Source organism: Argiope bruennichi, chromosome 3 (assembly GCF_947563725.1).
Source record: "Argiope bruennichi chromosome 3, qqArgBrue1.1, whole genome shotgun sequence".
Taxonomy (NCBI): Eukaryota; Metazoa; Arthropoda; class Arachnida; order Araneae; family Araneidae; genus Argiope; species Argiope bruennichi.
This window is the reverse complement of record NC_079153.1, coordinates 38,321,961-38,334,498: the sequence shown is the minus strand read 5'-3', so window position 1 is coordinate 38,334,498 and position 12,538 is coordinate 38,321,961. Positions and strand designations below refer to the sequence as shown.

The window sequence follows — 12,538 nt, the reverse complement described above, 5'->3', positions numbered from 1 at the left end:
GAAGCCGAGATCTTACCACCAGGCCTTATTGTTGCAATTAAATTCAAATTGAAATTCCCTGTTCATCATTTGCGTAGTTTCAATAAGAATCAGGAGGATTTTACAATATTACGAAAGATATATTCATCGGATAGTCATGTTTTTAATGGTCACGAGATATTATTCCACTGAGAAGGTTTATTTCCACATTACGTAGACCAAGTGTAAGAATATTACACTTGGTAAGAAAATGCGTGTATGTGTTTTTGCATCGTTTGACTGTCAGCTGAAAGCATAATTGGACCCAGAAATTTCAAAGTCAACATTCATTCCTTATTAGTGTTTATTAACATCACTCAGTTTGAAATATAAAAAGAAAGAAAATATCACTGCTATTTTAACTTAACTGACTTTTGTTTTTGCTCTATATAGCAGCAAATGTTCTCAATTAGGTTTATTGATTTCTGAGACTAATGTGCTAAAGGAACACCATTCTTTATAGATTTATCTAGCATGTTGTATTGATTTGTTTACACACACAACAAGTATGAAAATATTAAATAGCATAGATTTAATGTCTATTACGATTTGGCGTTTAAATATAGTTCGTAGATTAAATCATGAGCCTGAAGTCATAGATTAGATGAAATAAAACATAGCTGCTAATTCTTCTAATCACAAATAACAGTAAGCAAATGCCTGTATGCAATTCTGCATCTCTTGGCTCTTAGCTGAACACGTAATTGGACCCGGAAATTTCAAAAGTCAGAAATGTGACTAATTTTTATAGATTTTAGATATGAAACCATTACTCTTATTAACATCATTCAATTTGAATTAAAAATATTATCAATATTCTTTTAACTTAATTTTTTAATTTATTTTTTTAAATTCTTGTTTTATTTGTCAAAAAATGATCTTAAATGTTTATTAAATTATGAGACATGGTAAAGAAATACAATTATAATATTTTATGAAAATCTTTAGATTCAGCTAACATGTTTTATGTTGCTGTTCGAATTTAGGGGTTTTGTTCTATGTTGCGAGTTAGCAGAGAAAAATAAAATGTCCACATTCTGATTAATATTCTCCATCGAAAATGTGTGGAAATTAACTGTACCTATACTTTTCGACCTTTTCCAGTTGTGGTTAAAAATAAAACAGGTGATTCGAATTTAAATCTGTTAGTTTTATTAGTATTGAAATTTCTGCCTTTTTCCTCATTGCAAAATTCATTTTCATTACAAAATAATTATTTCTGAGAATTCTTAGAATTAGGTAATTTATTTCATAACTCCAATTTCTTTTATTCCATTTCCTTTCCAGTTTTCATTCAAAGAATTGAAAATAATTTGAACATATGCATTCGCGTCTATAAGAGTTCATAAAATGTTAAATGTTATGTGGAAAGTTTATGTTGCAGTATTTGCTATAGAAATGCTTATAGGATTTTACCTTTTCTCCAGATTCTTAAAAAGGTATGAATTTTCTAGTCAATAAGAAGAAAAAATTATATTAATCATAAATTATAAATAAATAAATAATTGAGTGTGAGGATATGTATATTCTGTATAAATTTATAAACAATAGTCCTAAACAAGTACTAATGAATTACAGTGGTTTTAATGAAAGGTACGATTTTCATCGTTTTCACTTAAATTTCATTTTTTTCAATAAAGACATTTATTTTATCATAAACATAGTTACTTAAGTATAATTTCTAATTGAAATTAAATAAAAAAATGAAGTTAAATTTTTAAAAATTTACTAGAATTATAATCATATTAAAAAATAGTACAGTGCACTCTAGAGCATCCTGCCTAACATGGCGTTACAGTTAACTGGATAATAAAAAAAGCCGGATAGGCCGGAGTTCTATGAATTAATTTTTTCCCCATCAATACCAAAAGACAAAATTTTTATACCAAAACTCACTGTTACAATACGTATTTTCTCACTTCTTATTGAGTACTAAGCCCTTCATTTATCTCAAGCCATTTAGAATGTGTACACAGCCACTGCCAGGTGAATCATAGAAGCAGTTGCCGGTAACTTGTAGAGTTAAAATAGAAGGCTCTGGACTAGCATTTTATATATGCTTATATACTACATTGCCTGTTTCAAGAATTTATTAGAGGGAAATTAAATTAACGGTTCACATTTTAACATAAATTCTGTAATGCCCAATTTAAATGCAAGAAATATAAACAAAACATTAACGTAAATCGTAGACCTGATTCTTAAATAAATCCTCTCAAACTAATTTTATTTTTCGCTTTATTTTTTTAAAATCTTAATAAATTGCATGTTGATTAATTTTCGCCTTCATTTTTCGCTGATATGAAAAGGTAACCCTAAGAAAAAAGTCAAAACTTACTTAACTTATTAACTTACTTAACTAAACTTTAGTCTTGAAAACACAAATGCAACGATGCAACGTCTTATTTGATTAAGATAAAAGAAAACTAGGCCGGATAGTACGGAAGCCGGATAATCGCGAACCGGATACTTGAGAGTGTACTGTATTCAAATTCACTATATAATGCTCATTGAAAATTGCAATAATTATAAAGTTTTTGTTGGGAATTCTTCAGAAATTATACCCCGAAGCAAGATCATGCTATGATCTATGAAATGTTCTAAATACACTTAGGCCTTAAAGAATGTCAATCCAGAAATATTGATTTTTCTATACAAATTCATAATTCTACCCTAATTTGTAGCTGAATTATATGCATGATATTATTTATTTACTTCAGTAAATAAATAGAAAAAGACAAAACTGCTTTTGAAATGATTCACAAACTTTTGTAGACTCGCTTTCCGTTATATAAAACGATTGTTTCAATTGACCAAAGAACGATTCGAAAATCACTATAAAGAAAATTATTATTTCATATCTGAATATGTCATACAATTTCTTTCCCAACTGTAACACATTTAGGAAAATATTTTTTTATTATTTCAGTCATTAATGATTGACGGAATCATAATATTCCCTCTAAACATTATTATTATTATCAGTCAGAAATAATAGCATTTTTAAAGTTTTCTGTAGAAAATAAAAGGACAAGGAAATTATTAAATTGGCTTAACTTTCATAGAAATTCAAGGTCAAATTCATTTACAAGCAAAATATTTTGTCCCTTGGAAATCTAAACAGACGGATCTTGGAAACTTTTTTTTATTTATTCAACACAGAGTTATTTTTTACGAAGAGATCGACCACAAGAAAAGTTAATTAAAGAGATAAAACAAACACATATTTTAACTATTACATTTATTTAAAAAGCTAAGCATTTGTGTATGATTTTTTCTTCTTTTTTTTTCAAAACATTCATAAAGTAAAACTTTTACATAAAGTGTTGACGCGCTTTCATTGCAATAAGAAAAATGAACTTTCGACAGTATATTTTACTTCATTCCTACAAACATTATGTGCATGTATTGCACTCGCCTGATCATTTGACCGAAAGTTATCAAATTTGGCACATATATGGTTTGAAAAGTAAGAATATGCACTTCGGAGAGTATTTTTTTGAAATTTTAATTTATTAAAAACTAAGAGAAATTTTGATGTTTTTCTGTCGTAACTTTCAAAAATACTACAGAGCGAAAATAATTTTTATATCATCGCAAAAATTAAAAAAAAATCTTTTCAATGATACCAATTTTTTTGCCATATATTTTTTCAAATCTTTTAATATTAAGATTATTTTATAGTCGTTTATTTCATTATTGAAGTGAAACTCAAATCGCTTTCATTGTTTTCTATACTTATAATGAAGCTCAATGTGTGTGTGTGTGTTGGCGCTCTACAGGCCAGGTCATTTGACATACAGCTACCAAATTTGGTACATGTATACCTTAGAGGTCGGGAATGTGCATCTGGGGTCCCTTTTTTTGAAATTTTAATTATTAATTGAAAGCTAACTTTCCGGCCAAAATAATCTTTCATTTTCCCCACCGCCAACTTTTCCGCCAAAAAAATCTTCCATTTTCCCCACCGCCAAATGAGTAAGGCTTCAGTTTTTTTCTCCCAACAGTAATGAGGCTAGGGTTAACATTTTTCAGCGGATTATTTCAAACGATTCTGTTTATTTTCTTAATGTTTCATGCATTTAAAATTAAACATTGTTAATTAATCCATGTTTCAGATTCATTCTGAAGTACTTTTGAATTAAAATAACACAGAATAAAGGAAATTAAAAATGTATAATCTGCATAGCGTTACCCCAACTGGCGTAGAAAAATTCACGCATTTGCGTTACCGAACTGGCGAAGAAAATTCACGCATGCGCATTCTGTTCTGAATGTTGTCATGACAACCATTATCAACGGTTGATTTAAATTATTTTTAGGTTAGTTGCATGCTTTTGTAAGTAAATTGTATTTATGTTAGTTATATATTTTTTGTATATGCTTATAGTTTTAAGTACATCGTTTTTAAGTAGTTTTTTTAACCTGTTTTCAATGATTTAAATTATTTTTAGGTTAGTTGCATGCTTTTGTAATTAAATTACATTTATGTTAGTTATATATTTTTTTGTATATGCTTATAGTTTTAAGTACATCGTTTTTTTTAAGTAGCTTTTTTAAACTTGTTTTCGATCGATTATTTTAAACGATTCTATTTATTTTCTTAGTGTTTGATGCATTTAAAATTAAACATTGTTAATGAATCGATCTGTTCATGATGAATCTGAGAAAATTTTGTTGACAAATTCTTGAGATATTACCTAAATTAAGAAAGATATTCTTTAGTGCCCATAAAGTTTAAACGCTCAGTGACTCTGTTATCAGTAATCATATTATAAAAAAATGCTTTGTTTCAGTAAAAAATTTTATTATATTAATTGCAGATTAATTCTTTCCATTTTAATTTAAAGCATAAATTCTAAGAGAGGTAACAGAAAATGAGAGAGATACATATTACGTTATGACTGAAGGCCTGTATAATATTATGAGTGAATTATATGACTATCAAAATTTGAAGTTTTAATATATTTTGATGAAGAATCTATTAAAGTTGGAATTGCGTAAAACATTTAATTATTAAAATTTAAACGAACATTAAGATTGGCGAACCGGCTGGTCGCCAAAGGCGGCTAGTTACTAATATTTCATACTGGTTTTTTTTCTATTGTTGATAATCAAGCTACGAAAATTCAGCTTATTTTTTTCATATTGAATAAATTTCAGCATAATGCACACTTATAATAGAATTTTTGAATTATTTTTTCTTTGACAATCAAGATTTAGCTACAAAATCATGCAACTGCGAAAAGGTTTTTTACCCGAATGCTCTGCTATGAACAAAGATGTTCTTTCTTGCGATATAAATGAACGGATACAGATAAAAAAATCAAGAAAATACATAGTACTATGAGCAGAACGGTGTAAGGCTTAGGCATGCAAGTCCTATTTCTAACAAATTTTAAAATTTAAGAATAAATTTTACGAATGAAATCGTTCATACCAAATTACCTAAATATTAAATAGATAACTTTATGGACCTTTAATCCCGATGAATCAATTGTCACCGAAGATTGCCAGAATTTAATACAGATTAAAGAAATTAAATAGTTCTTGTTATAAAAATCATATTTATTCAAAACAAACTGAAACCACTTAATTTGATTTTTGTGTTTTTGAAAAACTGTCGTTAAAAAACAATTTCTGTGAGAATAATTTTTAACATATTGATAAATTTTAGCTCAAACCCACAACCCCACACTTCTGAATACAAGCCTTGATTGATGTTCCAGTAAAATTAAATACTGTAAAACCCAGTAAAATTAATGAATGTAAATTGACAGAAAATAAAGAAAATTCATAGCACATTGAGCAAAACGGTATAAGACATAGGTATAGCATATTTAGCAAAACGATAAGATTTAGGCATATAAGTTATATGTCAAACAAAATTTGAAATTTAAAAATAAATTTTTCCGACGAAATTATTTATACCAAATTACCTAAATATTTAATAGAAAACTTTAGGAACCTTCAATCCGAAAAATCTATTACTCACCAAAGACGACCAGTATGCAATACGGATTAAAGAAATTAAATAGTCCTTGTTGTAAAAATCACATTTTTTTCAAAACAACCTGAAACAGTTAAATTTTTGTTGTTTGAAAATTGTTATTAAAAAAACATTTCTGTAAGAATAATTTTTTGACATATTAATAAATTTTCTCTCAAACTTAGCGCTCCACACTTCCGAACTCAAACCTTAATTCATGTCCCAGTAAAATTAAATACGGATCAAAGAGATAAAACAATCCATTCTTCACTTGCTTGTAATTAACGTGGGCTCATGTGCCTCTAAAGTCACTGGAGCGTTTCTGGCTAGTCCAGGGCAATTCTTCGCTGTGCCTCAACTGTGAATTCTATGGTGGGAACAATGTTCCATGGGAAATTATCCACTTTTTTTTTATTTTCATTTTTCTTTTCTTTTGATCAAATTCTTTTCCCTTTCGTCGCAAAACTGCCTAATGTTGGAAAGTGGGAAAATTATACTATTGTTTGAATATGTTACCGTATCTGATTATTTTTGAATTTCCGGCCATTGGATTGGACAGAAATCGCCCCGGAATGACATTTTTCTTTTCTTTTTTTATTTGTTTGATAAGGCTGTTCGCAAAAAGGACCCGATGTATACATGGATCCCGGTTACAGAGACCGCTGGGTGATATGCATACGATGCAGGTAAGTTTTTTCCATCTCTTTAGTTATGCTTCTATGGCTCTTTCACCATTAGATGTAAACACCTGAGATATACTATACAAATCAAATTGAATACCTGTTAATATACCTAGCGTCCTTATGTTCATTTTTTTTAAATTATATATTTTTAATATAGAAATTTAGAAATTTCTCTTATCTTCACCAATTTCGATTAAAATGAGATTATCAACTTCACCAAAAAAAATTCAACTTTTTAATATAGAAATTTAAAAATGTATCTTATTTTTTTCAAACTTTAATTAAAATGAGATTATCAACTACACCAAAAAGATCAACATTTTTAATATAGAAATTTAAAAATTTCTCTTATGCTCTCAAACTTCGATTAAAGTGAGATTATAAGCTGCACCAAACAAATTTTAAACCTTGAGCTACCACAAAGTATTTGCTGACCACACCAAACATTTTTTTTTAACTGGCGAAAACTAATATCTCTGTGAGTTTTCTGAATTTATAAAGGATTATACAGAATTCACCTAAACAATTTGTGTGGGTACTCTATACCAAATATTTGAAACATTTAAAATATTTACATTATTTTCTTGTAATATAAATGGTAATATCGAAGACAAAATAGTCCTTTTTGTACTGGAAAAAAAGTTTTTAATCAATACAAAATTAGTCGTATAGTAAATTATCACAAAATTTGCTAAAACTATATACATCCTGATATTTGAGACCAAAATTTGAATAAAATATATTCTGCGATTAATAGTTCTATAGATTATGAAATATTTATGAATTTTCACTTTTATTTATAATAATTTATTTAACAAACGAATTCGTCTCTTGAAATTAATGCTTCAGTGTTAAAAATCGATATTAGTTATAATACAGGGATACAAAATATATTATCACATGTGACATCTTTCGTTTTAAGCAAGTTATAAATTCAATTATGAATGATATTAATCTATAGCTTGTTGTCAACTTTCATATTTTCTCACATTTCTCATAGTTGTAAATGCAATTGTTGCATTCATTATATACTGAACATTTCGTAATATTTTTTTAATTCAATGAAAATTAATAAAGAGGTATTTTTTCATAACTCATCAAGAACAAGTTGCATGCATCAGTAATAGAAAAATTTTCACTAGTTTTGAAAAAGTCACAGATTATTGGTTTTATATTATTTTGAACTTTGGTTATATGTACACCTTAATCATAATCGATAAATTATTTTCCATATGTGATTTGAGATCTTTAAAGAGCACAGTAAAATGGTAAAATACAATTTTACAAATGGCTTCCATTTTCATAAATGATGAAACACCAAGATATTGACATGCGGTCCTATTACCTGAACGAAATAAGACAAAATCCGTTTCGAAAATTATAAATAATTCTGTGTTATTTAAATGCATTAAATTTTTGTAGAAACAAAGTATTTCCGTGCTTATTTGATTAAATAGAACAACTGTTTGACTGTATTTCTTTAAAAAGAAAAATTATATTTAAATAGTTTAAAAGAACAAAAATATTAAAAATTGGAAACAATTTTTAAAGTATTCATTTTCAAAACTGAAAAAGTATTATAAAAATATAATACTGGCTAAATTTTTTGTTGCAGAAAACGAATTTATTTGTATCCAACACTGGTGAGGAGTGAAGAAATATATTTGATTAAACTTCAAAGTTAAGAATGCCTATAAATTTATAATTTATATTTTATTTCTGTTCCTTTTTGAATTCCATATACATAACGCTTAATTATTACGGACTTCAATTAAAATTATTTTTTGCCTTAAAGATGAATTTAATTAAAAATCAAACGAATATGAGTAATATATGGTTTTATAATTATTATTTTGATAATTCTCAAACTATTTCCCATACAAAGCGAACTATTTCCATGAGTAAGAGGCCTTGGCACCAGAACGACCTTGGGTAAATCAACAATACAAAAAGGGAAAAGATCTTCGGGAAAATTTGCTTATGCAAAGGCCATTAACAAAGGGATGCGAGAGGTGTTATTATTATTATTTATTTCATGTATTTAAATTCCTATCACTCGATCAGTTGTTTTTTTTCTCTCCTAGGATATCCAAGACATATTTTTGATTATAATATTTTGGAAATTCCCTTGTTGTTTTAAAAACATATCGAATTATTTTTTATTAAAATACTTTTTCATGTTATTAAAGCACGAATGAAAACTTGTAATCAAAAACGTTATTGATGAAACATATTTATTAATAATTTTCTTTTTAGTATTGCTATGTATACTTCATTTTTTGCGAAATAAATATATATATATATATTTTTAAATTGAGTAAAAAAAATCCCATAAGTCTATTATAAAAATATTTTTAATTAAAAAAAATGTTTTTAATTTCTAAAAAATACTTTTCAAACTAAAATGAATAATGTTTAAAATATGAAGTGTAAATGAATGTAAGAAATAAAATAAATTATTGCAAATGTTGAAATCAATTTTTTAAATACAACCAATTATTTCAACAATAAAGCAGTTTTTTAGCTTAAATTTACTCAAACTTTTAAATAAAAGTTCTAACGTGAAGTGATTTTTTAAAAGGTGAACTCTTATTTAAATAGTAATTAGAATATGTTGAAAAACAAAACTATAATGAGGCAAATACAAATATGCTTCTTAAAGTAAGCAAAATCAGCACAAACATTTTAGAAAAAAAGAAAATGCTACATACTTTTTAGAGCTCACAATAAAATGCAATAAAGAATTGCCTTACTTCCTGCCATTTTCAAAGCATTTTTAAAGCATGTCTTTATAATAAAAATTAGCTCATATATAAACAATTATGCATATAAATCTTTTAATAAATTACTGCAGAAACTTTTTTCAATAATAAAGGCACACATTTTGTTGCATAAAATATTTCATCATTCTTGATTCTTGAATAATCAACATTTGAAAATGTTAGAATAAGATTCTAGAGAAAAATAGTTTAAACTAATAAATGCGCTATTCTGATATTTCTTTTAAAAAATTACGATATATTTTAATACATATAAAAAATATGATATATTTCTTCCTCCATGACAAAATGTACTTACTATAAACTTAACGGTAAGAAAATGTTTCAAATCCTAACTATTTAACAATAAAAAAAAAAGAAGGAACGGACGAATAGGAGGAATAATTCCGCTTTTTCAACAAAACTGCTTTTAAAATGGTAAATGGAAAACATTTATTATATCTAAATATAATAAGATACCAGAGGAACCAAGAAAAAATAAACATTAAAAGAAACTCAGTTGCTCAAACTAAATAAAAAAAAACAGCAGAAGAATATTTTGATAAAGAAATATTATTACAGTTTCAAATTTTAGTCATTTATATTAACACATAATAAGTTAAAGATTTACTGAATTACACAATTATTATGAAAACAAAAGCATGAAATATTCATAAATTTGAATAATATATGCATATAATGTTGCCTTTTTGTAGTTAATTATTTAATAATAAAATATAGTTTTGATACTATTTTGTTAATATTTGCTAAAATATATTTTGTTAAGACCATTCATTTATTTCGTTGCATCCTTTTGGATATTTCAATTAACTTATATTTATTTTGGTTCATTATTGACCATTCACTTAATTATTGTTTTATATATTTTTTAAAAGTAAATTCCTTCGTATCGGTATTTTTTAAAATGTTGTTTTACAGTTTTTCATTTCTTTACAGTAACAATCCAATTATCGAAATTTTAAAAAGATTCAGTTATTTAACGCTGTCTCAAATTACAATAAAAAAATATTGTCTTAAATTGCAGTAAAAAGGGAAAACTTGTTATCAGACAAGATTAATTAGACGCTATCTGCAGACATTTAAGCTTTATTTACTGTTATAAGTTTTTTGTTTACAATACAATATAACAATAAATATAACTATACAGTATAATCCACAAACTTTAACTAACAAATTTCAGTTCTTTAAATCTATATGAATGATTTAATTAACCTAAGATAACCACTTAAAAACAATTAAAAATTAAAATCTTAATTGAAATAATTGAATTAAAAATTGCGATTGTTCAAAAAAAATCATTATTTAAAATTATATTATTTCAAACTTCAAAAAATATAACAAACTGTTTTAGTGATTATTTATAAAATTATTTAAGTTTAAAATGTGAATGAGTTTAAGTTAAATGTGAGTGAAATTTTCAGTGTAAATCAAAATTGAAAATCAATCAAAAATTAAATTAAATCAATAAAATGTATGTGATTATTTGTATATTTGCTTTTGGTAGCTAATAGTAAGAAACTATAATAATATAATTAACTATAAACTAATTAATTTTACGGAATTTAAACACAAGAAATACACTTAAATATTATATTTATTGCAAGGATATTTTCATTATTGTCTATGGGTTTGTATTATTTTGAAAGCTTGCTACTTTAGAGAATGAAATACTTAATCTCTCTCTCTCTCTCTCTCTCTATATATATATATATATATATATATATATATATATATATATATTGTGGCTGTATGTAGATTATTATGATCCATGCAGGAAGCAACAGGACGAATGTTTTTACGAACATTTCTTTTAATAATCACATTCACACACTAAACAAGCACAAACACAAAGACAAGACATTCACGCGTGCGGCTTCACAGCCTCACATCTCATTCTAATTACAATCGCAATGCACTATGGGATGGCCTAATCAGGCATCGCCATCTAGTAAAGAGAAGATAAGAGTAATGCAACTGCTATATATATATATATATATATATATATATATATATATATATATATATATATATATATATATATATATATATATATATATATATATATATATATATATATATATATATATAATATTTCTTAATTTAATTTAATTCCTAATCAATTCTTAATTTTTTTTATCTTCAATTAATTCATGTTATTTTATTCTAAAATTTTCCCTTATTTCATAATCCAAATTCCATTTTCATATTTAATTAGTTCTACCACGCACTCTAAAAAATTACTGACAATTAATTTTCTACTAAATCTAAATCTAAAAATCTCTAACATCTACACATTTCTTTCAAAGGCAACTAAGATTTCCCTTCCTAAGTCTACATGTGTCAAATCAATTCCGATCAGAATCCCATAATAAAATCACTAAAGGGAACATTACTTTCACTTTTTTCTTGCGCTGCGATGTAAACAGACACGCCTTTTTTATCATCACTTTTTCCCTGTAGAAAATATGCCCATCGTGAAAAAATAATTGGAATTTTATTCCAAAGGTTTCTTCCTTTCAGCTGCACATTAGCAAAATTACGCAAATAATATTATATATATATATATTGTACTTTTTAATATTTTTTTGTTGAAAATTGTATCATGTGAGACACTGCGAATGGTTTCATTAAAAATTGTAATTTTAAGAATGCAGTTTATTCTTCTCCTTGTTTAATACGCGTTTGGATTTTATTTACTTTTCAAATCTATTAGTTTAGTTAACAGCAAGATTGCGTAACAAAATAATGGTATTACAGATAAAATTGAGTTTGTAAATTATATCTGTTATTCGATGTGCCTGTGCGATAATAAATGTGCCAGCATTCTGTCACACCTATTGAAGTAATTTATAAGAACTTCAAGTAATTTCTAAGAACGAAGATAAGCGCTAAAATAAAAATATTTAGCACTTCCCTTTAACTGAAATGAAATATATTGATTTTTATTGAATTTTAAATATATTTGAGATTCAATAAATTTCTGAAATTCTTTTATAATCTTTAATGATCCTAAATAGTTTATGCTGTTTTAAACTTAAGTTGAAGGAATAGCCATAGTTTCCAGCTAT

At 26.1% G+C, this 12,538-nt stretch overlaps 1 protein-coding gene across 1 annotated transcript in view; it reads left to right on the top strand.

The window, feature by feature from the left end:
• The first annotated feature begins 1,365 nt into the window (after window positions 1–1,365).
• Window positions 1,366–12,538, top strand: part of LOC129963342 (uncharacterized) — a 28,622-nt gene continuing 17,449 nt past the window's right edge. Inside the window, exons 1-2 of the mRNA XM_056077660.1 lie at window positions 1,366–1,457; window positions 6,618–6,693. Coding sequence (XP_055933635.1) covers window positions 1,369–1,457; window positions 6,618–6,693 — 165 coding nt within the window. The 5' untranslated portion in view covers window positions 1,366–1,368. The remainder of the gene's footprint in view (window positions 1,458–6,617; window positions 6,694–12,538) is intronic.